General features: G+C 35.4%; 1 protein-coding gene across 1 annotated transcript in view; it reads left to right on the top strand.

Annotated features, from left to right (window-relative positions):
- The window catches only part of DNAJC1 (DnaJ heat shock protein family (Hsp40) member C1), a 196,008-nt gene that overhangs the window by 84,286 nt on the left and 92,821 nt on the right, over nt 1-18,901 (top strand). The window contains exons 2-6 of the mRNA XM_045007600.1: nt 1,953-2,054; nt 2,884-2,930; nt 10,008-10,173; nt 11,192-11,289; nt 12,459-12,552. Of these exons, the coding sequence (XP_044863535.1) occupies nt 1,953-2,054; nt 2,884-2,930; nt 10,008-10,173; nt 11,192-11,289; nt 12,459-12,552 (507 nt within the window). The remainder of the gene's footprint in view (nt 1-1,952; nt 2,055-2,883; nt 2,931-10,007; nt 10,174-11,191; nt 11,290-12,458; nt 12,553-18,901) is intronic.

Raw genomic sequence — 18,901 nt, 5'->3', positions numbered from 1 at the left:
CCTCTTCCCTCCATTCAGGGCCGGCTCTACTGTTTTTGCCGCCCCAAGCAGCATGCCAAATTGCCGCCGCGGACGGAGGGGGCAGTCTTTGTGCCATTAGGGCAGCACACTCGTTTCCGTGGCGGCAATTTGGAAGCAGCTTCTGTCTTCAGCTGGAAGACAGAAGCTGCGCTGCGCGGACAGATGAACATAGAAGCTGCCGCTGAATTGCCACTGCCGCGGAAACGCGTGTGCCACCCTAACGGCACACGGACTGCCCCCACCCTCTGCGGTGGCAATTTGGCACGCTGCTTGGGGGCAAAAACACACGGACTGCCGCCCCTTGCAGATTGCCGCCCCAGGCACCTGCTTGGGATGCTGGTGCCTGGAGCCGGCCCTGCCTCCATTCTTCACTTCCAAAAAGAAATATAAAACTTTACAACACGGCTATATGTAAAAACTTCCACTGTCTTCAGTGGGGTTGAAGCAAGCCATCAGTAGTCGTACAGAATTCTGCTTTTGGCTGTGCACCCTTAAAAGTGTTAGCTGAAAATAAAATGTGCATATACAAGGAGGTGTTTTCTTTAAAAGAAAAACAAAAAACACTTTTCATTTTCCTCTAAATGGTCCTGACTCTAAACAATTGCTATGTACAGGAGCATAGCCTGCAGAGATCTGTGTTTGAGTTATAGGATAACAAAATTGTATCTTAAAAGAAAATTACCATTCCAGAACTAAACTCCCTATCAAACCCCTCACCTTGTACGCACACAAGACTCTATATATTACAAAAATATTAATTTCTGGGCTAAAACTTTTAAACAGAGTTATAGCTTGGTGCTATAAACCTGAAAAATTTGTAATGAAAATAATGGTTTGTAATGGAAATTTGACAGACTAATTACAGTGTTGCTTTAATTGTCTTATTTCAGTTTTGTTCCTCTAACAGCTGTTCGGTTATAGGGATCTGTTTGTTTTTTACTCAGTCCCTGTTGATAATCATCTTAAAATATATCTTAGAGAAGAAATCCTAAAACAAGAAATTTTAAATTTCATGAGACTTTTATTTTACCTCAGCTTGTGTTGACAATAGAGATGTCTTGGTCTGTTTAGGTTGTAGTCTTTAGATTTGGGTGTTCATACTCCATCCTGATATATTGCCATGGAGATGTTTCCCATTAAATACAAATTCCTGGTTTATAGCATGAATGATAACTTGATATGGATTTTTTAGTAAGTAATAGATATAACCTCATAAAATCCCTCTGCTCTGGGTGATCTGTATCATTCCAGTAACTTAGTTATATTTAAGTAGTTACACAGCAAATGGTTGTACATGTACTATAAAACAAAATATCAGATTAATTGCACATTCACAAACGTGAGAAAAGTAAAAACCAAATTGAGAGCACAAAGATTTGTCTTATCTTATCTTGCAACTATATACCAGTATAGTCATGGTAGTTTCAAATTAAAAACAAGCTGAACCTACTTCAGAAAATACATTTCTTTAGACATACTGATATTGAGTTTGCATAAAAATCCTATAAGCAGAGAATTAGAGTAAATGATAGTAAAGGAGCAACATATGTCAAGGCTTGAGATTTAGAAATTTAGCTTGTGATTGACTTTCTTGAAGATAAACAGATGCATTAATTTTTAATTTGTCTTTTTGATCTCTAAATTAGCGCATAAGTTTTACTGGTTAATTTTAAGAAAGCAAGTGTTTGAAAGTTTTGTCAAATACTAACTTGTTGTAATGAATGTATGGTAATGAAAGAAGTTAAGAGGAGAGCTGAATTAGAGTGAATGATTGTTCAGTCATGTGGGTCAGGCTAGCTGCATAGCTTGGTTGTTAGACTGATTGCTCAAATTACATTGCCTCAGGTCCTGCATTTGGTTGGCTGTCTTCTCAGATCTTAACAAGGTTCTGGGAATTTGTTTCTGACAAAGTTTGCTTTGTGTTTTTGCAGGATGCTTCATCTGCAGACATTAGGAAAGCATATCGCAAGCTTTCACTAACTTTACACCCAGACAAGAACAAAGATGAAAATGCAGAAACCCAGTTTAGACAAGTAAGTGACACATGCTATACTATACTTTTTTTTTTTTCTGGGAGGGATAAGATCAGAAATTTTATGACATAACTTTACTTATTAACATCAAGAATAAATACAGTTTTGATAACAAAGTAATATTTTGAAATTATTAGTAATTTTCAAACAGGGCAAAATGATTCCTGTATTAGTTGGATTTAGTGTTGGACAAAGGTCATACAAAATGTTCTGAAGCTAGTTCAGTAACTCAGATTAGTATTCGAGTATTTGAATACATTTGATTTATAAGTATTTTAAAATATTTAGATGTATTCCTGTTAACGAAAACAAATGTTTTATTCTTTTCTCTCTGTATAAAAGCATACATACAAACTTCTGTTAAAAGGGAAAGTCTGTTTGTAAGCCTTTTACTACTTTGCCTTTTAATAGAAGTTGAGAAAAAGATCTTCTCATCAGTCTTCATTATAAGTCATTTAATGTAGATATCAATAAAATAATTATCTTAAGTCTTGATCATTTCCCCCTTCTGAATCTTGACATTTAACTGAGCAATAGGGTATGCCTGTCATAGTTCAGTGTTACCAGTTCAATGTTCTTCACAAAACAAAGGCCACTTGCTGTGTGGTGTTATAATTGGAGAACCTTTGGACTTATTGAAGGGACACTATTAACTTAAAAATCACATTCCCGATGGAAATTTTTTACCTATATTTGAGACAAATATCACCTCAGACTAAAATATTAGAGAAAAAAATCTGTTTTTAAGATTTGATTGCTTTGTGCATGGTGTTTTCACTGTTTCCTTTTCATAGTCATTTGCTTAATAAAATCAGTGCTTTTATTTTAGTTGGTGGCTATCTATGAGGTTTTAAAGGATGAAGAGAGAAGAAAGAGGTGAGTACACTTTGCATATTTTCTAAATAAACCTCTCATGGGTGCTAATCCTACAGAATTTATGCACATCCTTAACTTTATGCACTCTGAGTAATCCTATTGACTTCACTGACTCACACGGAATATAATTAAGCACATATATAAGTCTTTGCACAATTTTGGGGCATAATTTTTATTTAGCTACTATTTAAAATAAATAGAATGTATATAGGTATATGGCACATGTTTCAGTGAGATAAGCTGATTACTTCCTTTGATTCTGAACATTTTTTAAAACAGTTTGTATTTGGAGTGAAATTTTCTCTGCTAGAACAATCTCTAAAAGATTAGCATTTGTAGTTCTGTATTTCTGGATCATGTCTACATGGGCAGAGAGCCATAACTTGGTGAGTTACAATTTTAGACATGTGAGTTGGGAATTATAATCCTCTTTGCCCACCTATTGGTTCCTTCTCACTACATAAGAACTTTCACATGATGCTTAGGTACTCTGTTCCTGAATGTTTCCAGCTTCATGTATTTTGCTATTTTTCTTTTTAAAAACATATAATTATATTAGTGTGTGGATAAACGTAAGGGTTTTTTTAAGTGGTAGATAGTTGCCCTAGTATATAATTTAAATATTTGACTAGTGCCCCAGAAGTTTAAATGGTGTTCCAAGAGTACCTGAAAGATAATAATGGACAGTAGCTTGTGTTTGGACTGCTTTCCAGAGGACACTAATATGCCTGTACATACAGTCTGGTTTTAGGATATCCACTTGAACTAATGATTATCAGGTTAACTTGGCTAAAGAAAAAGAATCATGCTCCCAGCACAGGAGTTCTAGTAAAGTATCTTAAGGTTTACAACTCTCTAAACAGGGATTCTCAGGACCTTCTCTTGAAGGCTTTTGGCTTTGTAGAGATCTTGGCAGGAATCCATGTCTCATAGCAGAGATTATCCTCTGTCTGGTAATCCTCTATTTTGAACAAGCCATGGAAATGTGTTTAAGGGAGGTTTTTAGATTGTGTATGTTTTCTATTCTGCCTCCCTCTGTGGAATTTCAACTTGGAGTCATAGATCAAGGAAAGTTAGGAAGTTTAACAACGGGTGCGGTAGAAGGAAGGGGATCAGTATCTATTTTTAAATGTTTCCAAAAGTATGAATTAGCCTGAAATCTAATGTCGTCTTGCTTTATGGGGAACATCATTTAAATGTATTTTCTATTTCATCATAGTTTAATGTTGAGGGAGTTTATCATGAGGTTTGTCTTTGGAGTGCCTTAGGAATTTTCCCACATCTTCCCCCCCATGATCTTGCTTCACTTGTAATTGTGATTCAGTAGCTTGTAACTATTATGTATTTAGGCCCATCTACCTGAGAAAATTGTACCTATTTATCTAAACTGTTTTAGAAATTGATATATTGAAATTGGTGCAGCCTCTTTATGTGAAAATTTTATTTCATTTTAAGGAAGCCTTGTATCAGGTTAGCTTAAGCTGATACATTACAAACAATTTTCTCATATGGACAGGGCCTTCCTGATACTTTTGTCTCTTCGAGGGTGTGTATGAATGAGTAGCCATTCTATAGGCGAAAGGGTGATGTTCACCTGAAAAGAGATTTCTAGAAATAGTATGCAATCTATAGTGTAAGATCTAGTTGTCCACTCTCTTCTTCTTCAAGAATCCTTTATCATTTGGATTGGGGACTGAGTTGAAAAACTGAACTGACAGATACATACGTAAGTAGAGGTGCTATTCATACCCCTGAAGGCACAACCAACTCATAGGTAACTAACTTTTCCTTGATGCAAGTCTCAACTAATCATGCTGTGAATCAGTCCTCTAAAGGGACATGCCTCAGGCCAGATAACACATATTCCCCCTGTAACCTTAAAGGTCTGGAGCAGTGGGGAGAAAGAGATAGTGGCCTCTCTAAGGCTATGGCTACACTTGCACTTCAAAGCGCTGGCGCGGCAGCGCTTTGAAGCGCTAAGTGTAGTCAAAGCGCCAGCGCTGGGAGAGAGCTCTCCCAGCGCTGTCCGTACTCCACCTCCCTGTGGGGAATAACGTACAGCGCTGGGAGCCGCACTCCCAGCGCTGGGGCTTTGACCACACTGGCGCTTTGCAGCGCCGCAATTTGCAGCGCTGGAGAGGGTGTGTTTTTTCACACCCTGCTGCAGCGCTGCAAATTTGCAAGTGTAGCCGTGGCCTAAGAGTTTTCCTACTCCTTTGATGGTTTGGGGGAGGTATTTCATGAGCTGGTGGGCTGACCAGTGGTGCTCAGGTAAGCCATTGTCCCTTGTGTACCTGGGAGAGAGTATATAAGTACTGTCACTCCAGCTGATCCCTCTCTCTTAGCAACTCCCCCGCCCTAGCCCTAGGATTAGCATAGGAGGTGGTGTTTTTTTTGGTCTGCCCTGGGCATTACACTAGTTGCCTTTTAGGGAGCTGGAAAGAAATTTTCCCCTCAGTGTCATCAGATTGGCTGGCAGATAGTGTGGATTTTTTTGCTTCCCCACAGCAGCTCAGTACCTGGTCAGATAGGCCAGGAGGTACAATTCAAGGTGTCAGAATTTAGCAGGTGATAGGTGTCCGGTGCTGGTATTTGTTCCATAGGAAGTCTGGTTCACTGATAAACTGAAAGCAGTAGTGCATATTAGGGGATGGTATCCCCTAAAGTATCTGGGGAATGGGTTTGGGGCTTCTCATGTCTGGTACAGTGAGACCAACCCCCTTTCCTCAGCCCTTTAAGCCTCATAGAAGGGGAAGATGATCAGGTTTCAGCAATGGGCTAGGACCAGGTATCAGTGAGGGCTGATGGCAGCCCTCAAATAGGTGGAAAAAATTGAAGAAGAAATGATGACCTGCACTGTATGAGTTACTGCCAGGTAGTTCCCAGATGAGTTAAGTTAATGAAGTTGTAGCCTAATTAAACCACACCCCTTGCATCTTGTCTTTCTTCCTGCATGTCTGGGAAAATGATTGTGTGTATACAGAAACAATAGTTACACTTCACAGAACAAATCAGTGGAGTAACTCCTTTTAGCAGGTTAAAATAAAATTTTACTTTTAACACAGGGAGTTAGGCATGATTTATATTTTTATTCTCTTTCATTTTGAAGCATAAACATGCCTTCCAGTATTACAGTTTAGTAGTAGTATTTTTTTATGAGAACAAAAAATAAAAGCCCTGTTTGTCTTTTCCAGGAAGGTTCACTCTTGCCAGTAGAATGTACTACTTTAGCATATTAACACTTCATATTTTCCTTTTTTGATTTTAATAGTAATAATTTAAATGTGCATTTGATAGGCGTTAAAATATTATTTACTTTATGTACGTGATGTATACACAGTAGTACAGTGCACAGAGCTCTTGATGTAAATTAATCCACATATAAGTGTTATGTGCTAGATAGGATCTTACATAGGCTTTCTGTGCTGGAGTGAATTTCACCCAGTAAGATTTTTATTGGATAAAATTACAAGCTAAACTTGCTAATAGTCATTACTTTGGTTTTAATTTGTAGAGAATTTGTGTAATTTTGAACAAACTTTTCCATTCACTACATCTAATCAAATGTCTTAACAATACATTTAAACCTTAGTGGTGTTAACTAGCTTTTGGTTTATACAGCCCACTTTCTGTAACATTGTGATTTTCATTACAGCAAGCATTAGTGTCTGAATCAAAATAAGCGTCCTTCTAACACTAAATGATGAGTATACCTTAGTACTTTTTTGTGTAATTGACTGACTTTACACATAGCATATGGAAAATATAAAGTGTTCTTGACCATATTTGCATTACATGTTGCCTTTGATAGTTTATGGGGAAAAAGCTTCAGTGGTGCTTTTTCCTAAGATTTATATTTTAAATGATAAGATCTCATTATTTCAGACTCGTTTATTGTCCTTTTTGTAAGCTACAGCAGATCTCTGAAGTAATGTGTGAAATGTGAAGTTTCCTGGGCTTTAAAAAAATGGTAAACATTTTATATGATTGTAAAATAGATTAATTATACTGTAATGTTGAAATTAGCTATCAAATTTAATTGATTTTCTTGCACTATACTAAATTCTAGAGTTCTAAAAACTACAACATGAATCATCATAGGTAGATGAAATTATCACACTTTCACAACTGTTTCTTAATTAATATTTTTAATGAAAGTTTTACTTTCATTATGAAGTTTACTTTCTTGTGCTGTGATTCAGTTACTTCCTGGTATTATTTATTTCCCACTATAAATTGCTGACTATTTCAACGTACACAAAACTGCTGGGCACTCTCATATGCCATATACAAATTGCATTATGTGTACTTGCACACATCTGAGGACAGGAAAAAATAGTGTGGATAGATCAAATGAAATTTTGTGGGAAGGAGAGGTAAAGAGTAATTTAAAATAGGTTGATAAAGTAAGAATGCTTTGTAATTCAATTTTGAATATGATTCTCTTGGCTGCACATGCTTTGATTGACTATCTTTCATAGCTGCTAATTTATTTATTTTTTTGCAAATAAGTACTTTACTGAGTAATGTATATGCTTTTTAATTAAACAATGTCTTAAATGTGGAAAACAACATTAAAAATTATGGGAGGCTTTTGAATAACTCTGGGATCATTGTTCACTTGTAACCCTAAAAATCATCACAATAGCTTTATTTTTCAAATACAGTGCTTAATTACTATAGAAAGCAGTGATTTATCTTTCAACAGTATATATTCTAAAAAGTGGGTTATAATAGAAGCTATCTTCCTTTAAAATGGCCAGTCGTGTGAGCCATAATGTTCATTGATAGTAAAATCAATAGAGCATTGATTCTAAGACATAATCCTCAGAGACTGTTGTTCAGAACACTAGACATAGCCAAGTAAATACTGTGTACTGTTTAGAGTGTTTAATGCATGAAATTCTGCTGTCTTAAATTTGGTTATGTGTTAAACAGGATTAATATATTGTGATAAGACTGCATTGTTGATACTCATAACAATACTGGAAAACAAATATTTAGCAGCATTATTTTATCATAACTTACTTGTTTTTCTCCTCTAGTACATAACTTAAATTTAGTACTTAACTTGTCCCAGTGTATCAGAAAGAAAAATATTTAGTAAATTAATAGTAATGTACAAAAAGACTTATCCTTTTCCCTTCACCCCCAGGTGTCTCTGAGAGCTTTAAATTGATGGCACACACAGACATAACATTTTGTTAGCAACCTTTTTTTCTGAAATCAAATTATCCATTGTCTTAGTTGAATATAATCATTTTTTGCTTCCAAAATATTTTTCTTGTATTTCAACTCTAAACTATTCAGTAGGACTAGAATGTATTATGATTTTTAGATTAAACAAGTGTTAAGGTGGTTGTGTTTGCTTGGTTTGCTTTTGAAATATATATTTTTCTATTCTTTAGTAGTTTAAGTTTAAAATGTCATTTCCTAAACTAAGTGCTGAATAGGTTTTTTTTTTCTTATACAGGTAAGTTATTGCCTCAAGTCTTTTATTGATTTATTGTGAAGGAAGAAAAAAAGTTATCCTAAAATCTGAATTTATATTTCTTGATATTAATCTTATAAAATTATGAAAATGTATATGAAGACAATTTCATGGTATACATCTTATTTAGTATGTAACCATAGAAGTCAGCAGAATATTGTGCTTCAAATCATTTTCCTGGTTAATTACTAATAATGTCTCCTGCCTTGAACAAATAAATGGTCATTTATCAGAAGTCAAATTTTCTAGATTTGTTGAATTAAATATATTTTGCATTTAAAACCAGTGTTTTTCCATTAAAAAAAAAAAAAAAGAAGTTGCCAGCAATAAATCTTGGTTTTTTAAAATTTCTTAGTACATCTCCAAGGTATCAATTTAATAACTATCAAAGTAGCTACTGCAGTTGTTGCATTTAAATTGATTTACATGTCAAGACTGGCAGTTTAGCAGCTGCGCTATTATTCCTGGATCGGTCAATTTACTTGAGAAAAACCTACTACTGAGTTCTACTGACCTGCATGACAATATAGGCCCTATTTCTATTCCTGTAATTAGGCCTGCGAGTAACTCAGAATATTTTTAATTAAAATATTTTGGTCAATGTGTTGCACCAAATTAGGCCTTTCAGTGCAGATTTAATTCTAGAAATGGTGTGATTAGAATATGTAATGAATTGCGTTCAGTTTAAGATTAACAGGTTGTGTATCTTGAACATACAGTATTTGAATGTGACTATTTCAAGTTTTATATTATAGCTTTTTTCCTCTAAGTTTTTCCTCTTCATGTTTTAGGTTAGGTATCTTAAATTTAAATTTTGTAGGGTTATGTAAACCACTCTTGAAGTACATTAAATAAATTAACAAGCAAAGACTGCTTATGTCAAAGTACTTCAAGGAGTAAATGTGGAAAAATAAACGGACTTTTTTTATTCAAATGACTTTTGTAAGGACATAGTTACATTAATAGAAGAGAATAGCCTTAAAATAAATTGAACAGTTTAATGTGAGCAGGTTAACTTTTCAATAGCATTCTTTAGAAATAAACAAAGTTGCCTGGATCCTGTGAACCTTGATTTCTAGCATCATAAGCAAGAGTTTAATTAGAAGGTACACCTAGCTAGAAGGTTTATGATATAACACCATAAAGAAAATCAAGAGCCAGATATTTTACCTCATTATTCATGTTTTCAATTAGTAAAACACTTAAGTAATTGAAACTTGGTTCCTTGCGTTCTCACATTTCAGTTATTTCTCTTGTTGTTCACTTACATCCTGGGGACCTGACCATTGATTGATAGGCATGCAGAACATATGTCCCATTCGACAGCAAGTCCTGATTCATAAGAGAATCAGATGGGGGTGCTGTAGGAATAGTAGAGTTTGCCACCTTTTTTGCAAGAGATGGGAAACATTTCCACATCATACTGCTCTGAATTCTGTCTGTCCCCTGGTATTTCAAAAAAGTTACGTTATTATTATTATTTTATTTTATTTTGTGGTGTTGTGGTAATTTGTCTTTAACATGAAGTGAGTTGGTTTATTTCATTTTAAACTCTCCATGAAAGCCTGTTATATTTGCTACTGTAGGTATGATGATATTCTGATCAATGGACTACCAGATTGGCGACAGCCTGTATTCTACTACAGGCGGGTGAGAAAAATGAGCAATGCTGAGCTGGCATTACTCTTGTTCATTATTCTCACAGTGGGTCATTATGCTGTGGTTTGGTCAATCTACCTGGAAAAACAACTGGTAAGTATTGGTAATAAATCAAATGCACTACAATCATTGGTTTATCTGAGTTCTTGCAAAAGTTTCCAAATAATAGGGATTTTTACTATATGTCCTTTTCCATTCAAATTAGTTTTCTGGTATTTTAAATGGTTAGTTGTATTAGTAGCAAAGATTTTATTATTTAGTTGTATGATTGATACGTTCTATATGTTTTAGATTCAAAAGTCAAAATAATTTTTATATGAATGTAACGTCACATTTTAATTTGTTATACAGTCGCTGATGACAATTAGTGAACAAGAGGGTTTTTTTCTAGTTATCAGAGGAAAGAAAGACAGCAGACACCTTCTCTACCATTTGTTGAAGCAGAAACATGTCCTTCCATGGTCATGCTTTTGGTTTTCACAATTGTTGGGTGTCTCTGGTCTTGATTTTCAGAACTCGTAGTCACTTTGGCTTTTCCTGTTCTTACTGGAGGTTTTTTCCAAAATAAAACCTGATAAGAGTTCTCTGGTCCATTAGATAAGCAGTCAAAGCTAAAGCATTTTTTAGTATTTATTCTCCCCCACCCCCACCCCCACCCCACCCCTATATGTCTTTGGAAGCTTTAAGTTGATGGTACAAGCGAACATAACATAAAAAGCAATCGATTTTTGTTTATACTCTTTTTAAAAAAAACAAAACACAAATTGAACAGTATTCACACGTTAGCATCTATTTACTTTTTATTTTCCAAGCTACATTATTAAAGTTGATGAATGAGAAAGGAGCCAAGTTGAATGCTTTCTCTTCTTAGAAAACTTTGATTGCTATGGAGATACACATGACTGACAGAGCTGGACTTCATGTGTGTTTAAGGACTGGATGCCATGGCAACAGTTATTGTTAAAGATAGATGATTTTACTTAATCATGTAGGACCCTAGATATATTTGCATAAATGCTACTCTAATGTTTATCCTTCACAGAAGAGTTCCAGTAACATTCATAGAGTACATGTTAATGATAATTGTAACCGTAATTCTTTCTACATTAAGGATGAACTGCTTAGCAAAAAAAAGAGAGATAAGAAGAAAAAGACAGGAGGCAGGAGTACAGATGAAGTAAAACTTGGGGCTGCTGACAAAAACGAAAGGTGGGAACAGTTACTAGTGTATTTTCATATTTAAATGATTTTGCCAAAGGTCTACTTCAGCTATTAAAGAAATTGATCAAATATTTTACACACTCAGCATGTATGCTTGTATGTGGTGTGTCCACACCGAAAGATAATCTCTTAAATTTATGAGAATGTAGCAAGGCTGGCAATGTGTACTATGATTGCTGTTTATATATATTCAGGGAGGCATTGGTGTGGGTTTGTAATATGAAATGTGGCTATGTGGAAGATGAAAAGTAATAGTAAAGCAAAGAATGTATAAAGTCTAGTTTATTTGCAGAAGGGTGCTTATGGTTTATACAACAATTTTTGCAAGAAGTTTATTACAAGCTTTTCCACTGAAGATTTAAATTGGGTTAAAAATGTAAATTTAACAAATTCACCATTACTGGGTCTTTAATGTATTGAATCTCTAGTAAGTGCTGAAATTTTGGAGATTCTTTAATGTTGTTTGATTCACATAGAAACAAAAGCATTAGTAAAGGATTCTGACACTGCTGTTTAGTTAAGAAACAACATAGGGAAGTGACATCCAGTATACTCCAAAAGATACCACCATTTCTTCTATTGATTTATAGAAAGAAATAAAGGGTTTAAATAGTTCACACAGCAGGGGCATGAACTGGATCAATGCAGGATGGAGATCAGAGACTATTCTGCCTGTCTTCTATTCTGATGACATCAGTGAGTAATGCTTCAGTGAACTGCAAATGACATTAATTTTTATGTATTGGTTTATTTATGCTACCGTCTTCATATCTAGTTGTCAGCGCTTGTGAACACTTTGGTGATGGTTAGTCTTTTTTAGCTGAAATGATCACTTAAATCTTAGGACTTTATTTTTGTGTAAATGAAGAAAAGTCCTGTTAAAAGAAGATTAAAAATATAACAATTAATAGAAGCACATTGTCTAAATCTAGTCTTGATTCTTTGGTTTGTTACATGCTTTTTAATGGCTTCAGTATTCACAATGTATATTTTATATTAATGTTTATGCACTTTCAAAATGGATTAATAAGCATTTTGAATTTTACATTTCTAGTTTGAGGCTGTAGGAGAGTTTGCTGATTTTTGTAAACAGGTATATTGTGTAATGAAAATGAAAATGTATTTTTAATATTTAAAATAATTTTACTTTGCTGTAGATCATTGGAAAAACCACAGTGGCGTGATTTGCTTCCGTGCAAGCTGGGAATTTGGTTCTGTCTTACTGTAAAAGCATTACCTCAGCTGTTGCAGGTAAAAATACAATTTGCACCCCACTTTTTTATGCGATTATTTTGCTGGTTTCATTATGCTGTGATCACACACAGTGTTGCTTGTTCACATGATTTTTTCTGTCGCCAGAAGTATTTTTCTTATACAGATAAATAATATCCTTAAAATAATAATTTAAAAGTTCATCTAAATGTGAATATATATATTTGTAAAATGGGTATTTTTTTAATATATCCTACAATTCTAATTGTAGTTCTCTCATTTATCTGCACTCTGATTTATAAACAGGCAAGACTTTAAGAATTGTTCAAGAATAAATAGAAAAGGAGGGTGAAAATTATATGTATTTTAGGAGAAGCAGCAGTGTGTGGAAATAAACTGTTAATGGTAACATTATAATTATAGCTTAAATGTATATAAAATATACAGTATTTGTATAATATATTGTATATTAATATCCAGTTCAAATTTAATAGGAAACTGTTGTTGTTTTTTTACGTGGAGTAATTTTAATTTTACCCTTTTCACTGGCAACTGAAATCCACCTTTTCCTCAAATTAATCCACTAATTTTTTTGTAATGACTGAGAAGGTTTTTAAAGAATTCATTCATATTCAAAAATATGTCAGTAGAAGGTTAAGGTTGTACAGTTAGTACTTTGGAGGAGGGGAAAAATCAGGAAAAGCAAAAATTAACATTAGCATAGGAACTTAAATTTGTTCAGCTTGACTGACTATAGTATTCTACTTTAAGTGTATAACAATAGATTTATTTGTTAAAGGCATATTTGTAAGATACAGAGGTTATGTAACATCACCAACTTAATGTCATTATAGTCTTGAAAGTGTCTATGGGAAAAAATATCTTCTTACATAACAGATTTTTACGCCCTGTGTTTTTGGTCATATCTGCTTTAGTGATTAAAAAATAAGATGGTTGCATTTTTATTTATTATTTGTTTCTCTTATTAATACTGTAGAGTTGCTATGAATCAGGGAAAGAAAGCAGGTTTAGATTTTGGCTTACACATCACTAACATAATTATTAACTAAGGCACCACTGCTGGAACTGTTTCCATGCAGATGAAACCTAAGTTTCACTTCCGTGCAGTTGACTTTACAGGAATGGCATATTAAACAAGCAAGAAAGCAAAACAATGAATTGTTTTATCTGTTAGCAGAATAAACTTACTAAGGAAGTCACAGAGACAATAAACATGGTTCTCAGGATTGCCATTTTTAGTGACTTTTTAAAGGATAACTTCTCTTGAATGTTAGTTGTAGACATCTTAACTGCTTGTATTTCCTTACCTTTAAAAAAAAAATGGTGTAGTCTTGATATTGTACTAAAGTAATTTTTAGTTAATTTTCTTATTTTAAAGAAAATAATTATCACTTCCCGGTCACAGTTGGGCTTTTAAGTTCATTCCTCATTTTGGTGAATGAGTTGGGGGAGGAGTGATTCACAAATTGTTGCTATCTGTTGACAATTTCCTGTATTGGTTAAGTAGCACATCTTATCATTTTGATTATTTTCTTCATTTACAATTTCTCCGATCCTTTTTCTAGGAGCAATCATGGTGTATTGTGTCATTAGACTATGTTAAAAAAAATTTTAGATGCCTACTGAGCATACCCAAGTTACTTTTCTTCAATCATGTAACTTTATTATCAAACGCGGCCAGTGATATTCCATAATTAATTATATTTATAGGCTAAGTTTAAAAGCTCCATCTCTATTTGAATGAAGTGTGTGTAGGAGAGAAAGCTGTAGCAATATCTTAGTGGCAAAAGTTTGCCCATGCCACTCACTATCTTCACCTTTAAGCCTTACATATTACAACTAGCTGAACAGATTTTCCTCAGACTTAAAAAATATATCACTTTTTGTTTGATACCAGAAAGCTTCATCCCCAAAAGAGGCTTAAAAAAAAAGTGAAAGCAAGATTATAATTAAGGTTGCAAAATAGTTTCAATCTAGTATTTGCTCTCAAAAAATATTTACTTATGAGATGATAGGGCATGTTAATATCCTACTTGTCACCGTTCTATCCACTTAGATGATTCAGATTGCAAAGATGCTACACGTCTAATTCTCATTTATCCAACTGAATGTCTTCCTCCCCTTCCCCCCCGCAAAAATATCAAATCAGAGACGGAGGCACTTAAAATAATTAAGGTGGCCCTTTACTTGAGAAAAATGCTTTGTTTGCATGTCCTCGGAATGGCCTATGTCCGTTTATCTTGCTCTATTTGCATCATGGAGTTAAAAGAAAAATAGGAGAGGGATGTGTGAGAAAAATGTAGAACTTTCAAAACTGAATTATATAAGGAATCTTTTATTTTTAATTATTTGGGAGCATGATTCAAGAGGAGAAAGAGGAACAACATGGATTTTCATAGTTGTGCCTGTGAGGTTAGTTAAATTTAGGTGCAGAGAAAGTGAAGAAAACAAAGTAAATTAAAAAAATTCTTGTAGAAAGGGTGCTTGTTGAAAGAAGTGATGTAACAATGTTGATAGTCCAGGCCAAATCTGGGTGTTGCTTTTTTGTGAATGTAGTGTGAAACACTTAAACATCAACTTGTATTGTTCAGTGTAATTTGTACTGTAATTAAATGTATGATTTGTACTGTAGGCACAGAGTGCAATAAATGGTTTAGGTAGGAGACACATATATAGGATACATGTTGTTTTTAGGCCCATTTTTGTTTACTCTTTCAGGTGAATGAAGAGGAATGAAGGAAGGCTGTAGGTGGCTTATTTTTTTCTCTTAAAAATCAATAAAAACAAAACTATCCCACTCTTCTTCCTCCCTCTCCCCGCACAAACACAATCTAGGGATTGAAAAGTCAAGCTTGTAACAAAGGAATGAAACTGTTTAATAGTGTGTGAGTATCGGCAGTCCAAATCAAGGGTGTAATTCAGAGCACAAACTTGTGTTAATTACAGATTTGAATTATCTTTGTGTGGGACAAAAGCAGACTTATCTGTGAATAGACTGGTTTTTAACAAAAAGGTGACTGAGGGTTTCTGTCCGTAGATGAAGACATACAACTTAAGGAAACTGTTTTGCTATTTCTTAAAGGTCCTCGCTAACTACTCTTTATTCTCATTGTTGCTTTTAGATAACTGAAAATAAAAGTGTTCTCTATTAAGCTGCTGCTGCTGCTGGTTTTTTTTTTGTTTTGTTTTTTTTAAGCAAGTATTCTTTGCCCTTCTTCCATATTACTTGTAGTGGAAGCTTAAAAATTAGTGTGTTGGTCTTCATTTTATACTAACTTTGTTTATGCCCGCACAGCCCTAGGAAACATTTTTGTTAGTTAAATTGTCATGTCGCTGCTGGCTTTGCTGTAATGAAGCAGGAAGCATTTTTGTCTGGTTCCTCCAGAAATGGACTCTTGTTAAGAAATTCTCCTATTATCTGCAGAATAATGATACAAGCTTCACTGCATATTTCCATCAATAGGTTGTTGGAAAATCTTCTAGTGATTCTCCAATAGTGAGGAGCCCTTCAGTCTCTATTCATATTTGCGCCAAGTGTAACCTATTGAGATTGTCAACAAGGTTTCCAATTATGACGGTGACTTTTGGGATACAAATCTTTAGTCCATTTTCTAGTAGACAGAATAAAAATGGCCACTAATTTATTTTATTTAAATCATGTATGATAGTTAATTACACTTAGTTACTAACCTGGACTAGATTCAAAGTAGTGAACAAGAGATGTTTAATTTCTTGGCAGTGCAGTGTTGAATTAAAAGAAAAATCCAGGAGAAATTTTTCACTGCATTTACATTTAAACAGCTTTTTAAAGATGGTCCAATTCTTCTCAGAATAGGTTGGCAGTATCTCATTGATCTCAAAAACCTCTACCAAAAGCATTTCATCTTTGGGAAAGTCATTTTCATGTTTCCTTTGTTTTGTGTTCTGATCAAACTTTTCCTTATATGTTTGTTTGTTACATTTTACTTCATATTTTAGTGATATATTTGATATTATATCTGTAATATTTTAATAACATACATAAAAAGAGGGACTTTTATAGAGGAAACTTTGGAGCACAAGATTTAACCCATAGAAAACTAATTCATAGGGGAATGACAACCAGGAGCTACCTAGTTTTCCAGGGTTTTAGGATGACCAGTACTGGAGCACTGCACTTAGTAAGAAGAAGAGTTCCTAGCTTCTGCAAGATAGGATAGGGCAGGGCAGGGTGTGTGGCAGAATGGGTGCCCATTTACCCTGCCCAAAACCAGGCCCAGACTAAAGAATTTTGGGGCCCTGTGCACTATGGAAATTGCGGGATCTCCACTTTACTTAAAGTGCCTCTGCAACATAAATAACCCACCTTACACGGACTTCCAAATGCCCCTTCTATCCCATATATATCCCATATATACACATCCCAGGAGCCTTTACATGCATTTTGCTCACTACAACCCCCAACAATGTACGTCCACTGGCAGTCCCCAACATCCCAGCTCCCAAGCTCACTGACCTCCAACATTGCCAACTCCCCCTCAGCCCCTCACTCTGCAGCTCCTCAACACTTCCCATTCAGCACATAGGCTATCAACAACTTGCCCCAGCACCTCACCTCACCTCACCCCCATGACCCTACATGACTTACTGGTGCCCTGCAGCTCTGCACTCTGCATTCTGCTCTTTTCCTAGTGTAGCGTGGCATCTCCCAATCCCAGCTCCACAGCTCTGCTCACTTCCAGTGCCTGCCATGCACTTCCAGTGCCTGGCCCCACGCTGTAGGGGGGAGGGATAGCTCAGTGGTTTGAGCATTGGCCTGCTAAACCCAGGGTTGTGGGTTCAATCCTTGAGGGGGCCATTTAGGGATCTGGGGAAAAAATCTGTCCAGGGATTGGTCCTGCTTTGAGCAGGGGGTTGGACTAGATGACCTCATGAGGTCCCTTCCAACCCTGATATTCTATGATTCTCAGCTGCCCCTCTCTCAGGACAAATTTGAGTGGTGGTGTAACCTGGTGCACAGGTTTTCAGTGCTGCCCTGGTTTGGTTTGGTTTTTTGGGGGCCCCCTGAAAGTGTATTGAGTGCACACTAGTGAATTTGGGCCAGCTGGAACCAATTTTATCCTTTTAGGGGAACCAGCAGTGGAGGGTTGGGTTGCAGCTGGAGTTCAAGGCAGAGATTAAGTGGCTCAGAAGGTGGCAGGCAAAAGGAGGGTTGGGGGTAAACCAGGAACTGTGGAAGGTGAGCAAGAATCATTTGGCCTGTTCTAAGTGGATAGCCTGTGATATCCACTAGAGGAAATAAGTGGCTTATACTTTGGGGAGGGAGCAGAAGGTAATTGGTGGTGGAATAAAAGTTATAGGAAGGAAGAGACTCGTTAAAAAAGATACTTGTCTGCAGTTTACTGTAGTCTGAAGGTTAAAAACATCCATTTTGATGTCTATCATTTTTATGCAATGTTTGTTTAAAAGCAAACTGGTGCATAAGAGGTTTTTCTCTTCAGGCTTGTCTAAACGTAGTGCTGAAGCGGCACAGCTGCACTGCTGTAGTGCTGTAGTGAAGATGCTACTTCACTAATGGGAGAGTTTCTCCCATCAGCATAGTTAATCCACCTCCGTGAGAGGCAGTAGCAATGTTGATGGGTGAAACACCTCCTCCGGTTGACATAGTACTATCTACTGGGGGTTAGGTCAGTATAATTATATTGCTTGAGGGTGCGGAATTTTTACACCCCAAGCGACATAGTTATACTGATGTAAGTGTGTAGTGTAGACCTGGTCTGAGTTAGCTGGTTTTGTTTTTGATCATGTAGATCTAATTTTTTGACATCCCATTTGTTACCTTGACAACACACCGATGTCAGGATTATTTAATGCAATGAAAGAGCGTTTTTGCCACATGATGGTTGGTGTTGTTAATTATACAAAAATGGGCAAATCTAAGGTTGGTTTTTTTTCAAGTAGCTCTAACTTGACCCTTTCTTCATATTCTCACACACAGAAAATTGATTACTATATACTTAGGACTGTTTCTGGGATTGTTATAACTCTCATACAAACTACATAAGAATATTACAATTAAAAAAACAAATAACTCTAATCATCCAAAAATGTGGAGATGACCATTTAATGTACTATACATAAATATTATACTTCCTTTACAATTTTCATATTTGGTTAACAACAATATTGATATACAGAAAACAGTTTAATGGTTTAGTTACATATGTCCAGTTGGGTTGCTAGTCTGTGAGAGTGGTGAAGTGCTGGACCAACAGTATTTTCAGACCAATCATCCTTAAATTTTTAAAAAAAGAGCTATGTCCACTTGTCCGCATCAGAGCAAGGGAGAGTCTGATTTTATCATGAAATGTGCCTGGGATCACATCTG

Source organism: Mauremys mutica, chromosome 2 (assembly GCF_020497125.1).
Source record: "Mauremys mutica isolate MM-2020 ecotype Southern chromosome 2, ASM2049712v1, whole genome shotgun sequence".
Classification (NCBI taxonomy): domain Eukaryota; kingdom Metazoa; phylum Chordata; order Testudines; family Geoemydidae; genus Mauremys; species Mauremys mutica.
This window is presented reverse-complemented; position numbering and strand designations above follow the sequence as displayed.